Below are 5,792 nucleotides of genomic sequence, written 5' to 3' on the forward strand. Positions count from 1 at the left end.
GCGGGCGGGCGGCGTGGCCGCGTGGGCGCGGGCGGCGGCTTCGCACGTGCAGTGGGGCGGGCGGAACAGATAGTGCAGGGCGAGACGAGGTGGCCGAGTGGTTAAGGCGATGGACTGCTAATCCATTGTGCTCTGCACGCGTGGGTTCGAATCCCACCCTCGTCGTAAACCTATTTTTTTTTGGCTAGGGTTTACCTGCTCTAGCTCTCGCCATCTCCATGCTGTTCCCCTCCCAGCTCTTCTTCGTGCAGCTGCTGTCTCCAGCTGTGGGGTCGGCAGTGCAAGGGTTGGCCACAGGCAGGTGCTGCAGGGCCACCCTGGGGTGCTGTGAGYGTGGGCAGCAGSCAYRCASRGCASCAGGGCGCCATGGCTTAGCTGGTTAAAGCGCCTGTCTAGTAAACAGGAGATCCTGGGTTCAACTCCCAGTGGTGCCTGCCTGGGACGATGTTTTTCTCTCTCTCACACAGCTGCTCTCCCCTTCAGACCCCAGCCCTGGCTGTGGGCACCACTGGGGATTGCTCCAGCAGGCCCTGCCCAAGAAGGGGCACCTCCATGCCAGGGACAGGGCAGTGCTGGATTCCCCCACCTGTCCTGCCCACAGCCTCCCATCCTTCTGCACCTTCTCTGCTGCACCCTCTCCACGAGGGAAGCCATTGCGGGCCTCCCACAGTCCCATGTCCCTGAGAGTGATGTGCTCACGGCCAGGGCACACAGTATATATTCATCTATCAGAAGCACACAATATAGATTTTGGTATATTTATGGAAACCGTTACTCCAGGATAAACCTGTCTGACTAACAAAGTATTTCCTGAAGGATACGGGCACTTACGTTTCTGACATAATATCAAATGACACAAGGCAAAGCCTATGCTTACTTCTGTTTCATGGTGAAAATGTAAGATTTGCATTCAGGAAATTCATCAAATGCAAAAATCTGATGTAAAACAAATCTGAGCAAAATATGATTAAGACCAGCCAAATTTGACTCAGGATAACAGAACTTTTCTCTCTTTAGGAAAATATTTTGGGGAGATTTAGGGTGTGCCTTTGACAAATGATAAATCAAGCATATAACATACTGTAATCATGATATCAAGAAGCCACTCAATGAAAGCCCTGGGTTAGAGGTGAGACAAATGGATCAGTCAAAACATTTATCTTCTCAGGACTGTGCCACGTGTTGGCTGGTTTTAATTGCATCTAGCTCCTTTAAATAATGAGTCTAAGAGATGGTTTTAATTTGTTTTTATTCTTCGGTCAAATATCATCATTGAATTGAAGCTTGAGGCTATTGGCTGCGATACGAGTGGTGTGAGACAAATGTGGAAGGGGAGAGTTTGTCCCGCTGTCAACATCCCAGCAGAGTCTCCATGACTCTTATTTACTGCCAGCTCATTTGGGCAGGAAGGATGTCAGTCCCAGGGAGACTGAGGACTCTCCGAGCCTGTGTGGGATGAGGAGCCCTGTGAGAGGCACTCCATGAGGACAAGAGGGCTTTCCCAAGATAGTGAGGGCCCAGAGGCTGGAGGGAGATGTTGCTGGAGGGAGATGTTTTGGGAGAAGGCTCTGCTGTGGGGCTGGGTCTCCGCTGGGATAGAAGGCCCCGTGGTGGGGCACGGGCGGTCACTTCTTGCAGCAGAGGAGACGTAGGTCGTTCAGGGCGGTGTCGTCGCTCCGGAGCCCCCCCGGAGGCTCCTGCCGTGTCTGGATGCCGCACACCCGCCCTGGGCAGGGCAGGCTCCAGCCGCCCCACTCGCCTCGCTCGCTGCCCGGCCCCTCTAGGACATGCTCGTTGGAGCAGCTGAAGCGGGCGTTTGTGGCGGCCACTTCATCGCTCAGGAGCCGGTGCTGGGGCGCCTGGACCCGCAGGGCGAAGCCCACCAGGTGCCCTCGGTGGGGACACCAGCGGGGCTCCGACCAGCGGCCCCACCTAGACRTATGGGGAGAGGGGCCACAGGGAGCAGGGGCGGGCACGAGGCCTGCGCGGCCGCCGCGTTCTCTGCGCTTACCGGCCGCTCTGTGACTCCACGGCGGAGGAGGTGCCGCCGGCCCCTGGTGGCGAGCAGAGCAGCCAGACGCCGTTCAGCGCCGTGTCGTCCCCCGCCGCTCCCTGGGGCGGTTCCACCTGCGAGGGCCCGGGACGGGGATGAGCTCTGGTGGGGCCACGTCCCCAGCCTGGCCTCCATCCTGTTACCGAGGCTCTACCTTGAAGCTGACACCAGCGGCATAGGAGCCCTCGGGACACGTCTCTGGCCAGGCCCAGTCGCCCCATGGGCCCCCGTTGGACACAGTGATGACGGAGGCGGCATGGGAGCCCCAGCCTGGGTCCTGCCCACCCGCCGCAGCACTAGGGAAACCCGCCAGCAGCAGCAGGACTGGCCACCCCATCAYGACTGCATGCCCAGCACTGCCCCGTGGGGCTTTTATACCTCCTCAGCACCCCTTGAGGGTGGTGGAGCTGGCACAGGGGACACAGCAGGAGCTTCGTGGCCTTCCCGGAGTGGCCAGTCCTGTCAGACAGCTGGGATTAGCTGCCAGAGAGGGCTAATCCCATCTCCTGGGGGTGGGGAGGGCAGGAGCTGAACCACCAACTCCTTGCTTAGGTCTTCTTCCAGGAGCACTGAAAGCTGCAGGATGCCCCAAGCACCAGCAGCTCCTCCAAGGRCCATAGCTCAGCTCCCAGTATGTCTAATGTGGGGTACACACACTCCGCCTTCCTCCTTATCCGATCTGGGAGACATCTGGGGCTGCTGAGGAAGGAATGGGAAAAGACACCACTGAGGAAGCTGCTTCTCCAATTTCTTTTGCATGCGCCCGCCGGAAGCAACTACCTCGCCACCATTTCACAACCACATGAGCAGCTTTTTGGCAGCACCATCTGCTCCTGAAGGGCTATCATCTTACTCTCTAACAGGCACTTTCTGCAGTAATCACCCTCTCAAACGTTTCTGTTGGGGGAAGGGGACCCTTTATCAGGTGAGCTGAACAAGGGACCTAGTACCAGCTAGGATGCACTGCTGGCTTCTGCTTTGGCCATGTCACCTCCATGCCGGTGTGCAGGCCTACATGAGGGGGCAACAGGTCTTCCTGGCAGTGGCCAGGAAGCAATCCCCAGTGATGCCCACAGCCAGAGCTGGGCTCTGGAGGCGAGGTCTGTGTGTATGATAGAGAAAAGCATTGTCCCGGGACAGGCACCACTGGGAGTTGAACCCAGGATCTCCTGTTTACTAGACAGGCGCTTTAACCAGCTAAGCCATGGCGCCATGTGTGGCTGCTGCCCACACACACAGCACCCAGGGTGGCCCTGCAGCACCTGGCCGTCATCACCTGGCCCAGGCGCCCTGTGCTCTGCGTTGTGGCAAGGTTGCCACAGCAGGGCCTGGCAGCTCCTCACCCACTGTTTGGGCTGGGGGCATCATGGAGCCAGGACTTCCAGGTTTGGGGAACAGCTTTACTCACCCCACCAAGATCAAAGCCCTGACGACCAGGGGGTACTACGGTCATCAGGGGTTGTGAAAGCTGATGGATGGGRTGCCAGTGAGTACCCACAAGGGTGGGTATGAAAGCTGATGAATGGCTCCCAAGGGAGCCCTGCACCAGCAGGGCCAAATCAGCAGCTGGGACGTCCAAAACGTGGGCTCGTCCGGGAGTTGAACCCGGGACCTCTCGCACCCTAAGCGAGAATCATACCCCTAGACCAACGAGCCACCGYGYGCYRCSYTCTGCACAGCCCGGCCTGGCCTGGCGGGCGCCCAGCGCTGCTGCACGGCCGGCACAGCCCAGCGCCAGCGCCAGCGCCGGCCGGAGCTGCTGCCTTCTCCCGCGCAGCCGGCGCCCCAGCGCCTGCCCCCGCGCGCGGCACCGCATGCGGCTCCCCAGCTCTGGGGTCTGTGCAGACACGGGGTTCTGCACACAACGCTTTGGAACCCGGGAAAAGGAAGCAGTAGTGGAAACCGGGCCAGATCCTGCCCAGCCTCTAGTGCTGCATGCTGGGCTGTGTGGGTGCCCCAGGGCAGATGGGGGCAGGGTCCCACGCACCCCAGGGTGCTGCYGCCCAGGGCTGTGATGGCCGAGGGGTGAAGGCGTTGGACTCGAAATCCAATAGGGGTTTCCCTGCGCAGGTTCGAATCCTGCTCACAGCGAGAGGTTTTACTTTGGGGGGTCCAGGCTTGTGCTGGGGCCTCCCCTTTGAGGCTGTGGCTTGTTTGGGGCTGCAGAGGCCCCAGGCTGAGTTAGAGCTAGAAAAARGGGGAGCCAGGATGGACATGAACTAAGAGAGTCCAGGCCCACTTCTGTCCTTTGTGACCTGGGTGACTGCTCCCTCACATGGAATCCTACCTGGGATGCAGTCTCTGAGACAGCTCCAGAGCGGAAGGGCTCCTGGCCCTTTTCAGGATGTTGAGGCCCCTGTGTTTTTTTTTTAGAGATCTGAGAAAGTGGCAGCCAAGGGTGTGGAGCAATGCAAAGTAAATCTCCAAGGGGGATGCAGATGCACAGGGGCCACCCAGCCGTGGTGAGGTGCCCGCATGCTAAGGAAAATGCAGCACGCAGAGGCGCAGGGAGCCGGTTTGTCTGCAGACGCTGGCAAGGGAACTGTGTGGCGCTGGGGCTGTGCCAGCCTGGCGCTGCAGGGGAGGGACGGGACGGSACCGGGGCGGGCCGGACACCCAGCTGTGCCACCCCGGCTCGTTGGTCTAGGGGTATGATTCTCGCTTCGGGTGCGAGAGGTCCCGGGTTCAAATCCCGGACGAGCCCTSCTTTTGGGCCTTGCCTGGGCTGCTTTTGCCTGCCTGAGGCAGAGCTGCTCTGAGCCCCTTCCTGCTTCTCCCTTCAGCCTTGCCCCACATTTGTTTGGGCTGCTCAGCATTGTGGGGCCCCAGCTCCTGTTGGGYCTGCACCCCAGGCAGCAGGGGAGGAGCTCCAAGCTTCTGCAGCAGCCAAGGTCCAAAGTCCCCGAGTCCTGGGGCTGTATGGGACGGGCAGCTCTGCCCGGCAGGCAGAGCAGCCCCAGGGCAGGGGGATGTAGCTCAGTGGGAGAGCGCTTGCTTTGCATGTAAGAGGCCCTGGGTTCAAGCCCCAGCATCTCCACAGTGCTTTTCTGTACAATGCTCATGTTGAGCAGGGCAACTCATGTTAAGACTGCCGTTGGGTTTTATGAGCTYAACCCCCATGGGCAGCACATCCCACAACCCCCATGGGCAGACCATCCTACTGCACAGGATACACTTGTCCCCGTCGGCCTTTGCACCACTGCCCCCTCTGTGCCAGTACCACCCTTGGCAAGTGGACATAACCAGAGCCAGGAGGGTTCATGCATGGATGTGCCAGGGACACATCGTGCCCAGAGGGAGAGTCGYCCTGCAGCCCGGGCACCCAGGTGCCACCAACACCTATGGCCCCAGACACCCAAGGAGCTGTCCTTTGGGGAAAGGCTCTGCCTGCCGCCCTGGGGAGCCAGCCAGGAGGCTTTCCCGTTTTCCATGAACCTGGGTGGCAAAGAAGGGCCATGCAGGGATTTCCTGAGGCCAGGAGCGCAAGGGGCAGCCCCCCATGGCCACAGGGTAGAGCGGCAGGTTTTAACTGCAAATACTCCTGTCAGAAGGATGAGGCCAGCCAGTACAGCCAGTGCTGGGACCCACCAGGGTCACTCTGGAGTTATGAGCAGGAGAGCACAAAGTGCTTGGTTTGGACTGTGGATACGAGGCGTGGTGCCACCCCGGCTCGTTGGTCTAGGGGTATGATTCTCGCTTTGGGTGCGAGAGGTCCCGGGTTCAACTCCCGGACGAGCCC

General features: G+C 59.8%; 1 protein-coding gene and 8 non-coding genes across 9 annotated transcripts; 6 read left to right on the forward strand and 3 right to left on the reverse strand.

Moving 5' to 3' along the window:
• The first annotated feature begins 83 nt into the window (after window positions 1-83).
• Window positions 84-165, forward strand: TRNAS-GCU. Its single transcript has one exon. It is a non-coding gene; the product is annotated as a tRNA-Ser (tRNA).
• A 195-nt stretch (window positions 166-360) lies between these two features.
• Window positions 361-434, forward strand: TRNAT-AGU. Its single transcript has one exon. It is a non-coding gene; the product is annotated as a tRNA-Thr (tRNA).
• A 1,191-nt stretch (window positions 435-1,625) lies between these two features.
• VMO1 (vitelline membrane outer layer 1 homolog) lies at window positions 1,626-2,390 on the reverse strand. Its single transcript, XM_026048569.1, has 3 exons — window positions 2,208-2,390; window positions 2,012-2,127; window positions 1,626-1,932 (listed from the first exon to the last, which is right to left on the reverse strand). The coding sequence occupies exons 1-3, from the start codon at window positions 2,388-2,390 to the stop codon at window positions 1,626-1,628; spliced, it is 606 nt and encodes a 201-aa protein (XP_025904354.1).
• An 801-nt stretch (window positions 2,391-3,191) lies between these two features.
• On the reverse strand, window positions 3,192-3,265 carry TRNAT-AGU. The gene has a single exon. It is a non-coding gene; the product is annotated as a tRNA-Thr (tRNA).
• A 372-nt stretch (window positions 3,266-3,637) lies between these two features.
• TRNAP-AGG lies at window positions 3,638-3,709 on the reverse strand. The gene has a single exon. It is a non-coding gene; the product is annotated as a tRNA-Pro (tRNA).
• A 352-nt stretch (window positions 3,710-4,061) lies between these two features.
• TRNAS-CGA lies at window positions 4,062-4,144 on the forward strand. Its single transcript has one exon. It is a non-coding gene; the product is annotated as a tRNA-Ser (tRNA).
• A 541-nt stretch (window positions 4,145-4,685) lies between these two features.
• Window positions 4,686-4,757, forward strand: TRNAP-CGG. Its single transcript has one exon. It is a non-coding gene; the product is annotated as a tRNA-Pro (tRNA).
• Window positions 4,758-5,018: 261 nt separating this feature from the next.
• TRNAA-UGC lies at window positions 5,019-5,090 on the forward strand. The gene has a single exon. It is a non-coding gene; the product is annotated as a tRNA-Ala (tRNA).
• Window positions 5,091-5,720: 630 nt separating this feature from the next.
• Window positions 5,721-5,792, forward strand: TRNAP-UGG. Its single transcript has one exon. It is a non-coding gene; the product is annotated as a tRNA-Pro (tRNA).

This window comes from Nothoprocta perdicaria, unplaced genomic scaffold (genome assembly GCF_003342845.1).
Source record: "Nothoprocta perdicaria isolate Ctin4 unplaced genomic scaffold, notPer1 scaffold_11, whole genome shotgun sequence".
Lineage (NCBI taxonomy): Eukaryota > Metazoa > Chordata > Aves > Tinamiformes > Tinamidae > Nothoprocta > Nothoprocta perdicaria.

Bases quoted from the DNA above. Each gene is read 5' to 3' on its own strand.
- VMO1 (XM_026048569.1), bottom strand. From the start codon at position 2,390: ATGGGGTGGCCAGTCCTGCTGCTGCTGGCGGGTTTCCCTAGTGCTGCG. The intron at 2,128-2,207 runs GTAGAGCCTCGG...GGGCCCTCGCAG, and splicing joins CCGCTGGTGTCAGCTTCAAG to GTGGAACCGCCCCAGGGAGC.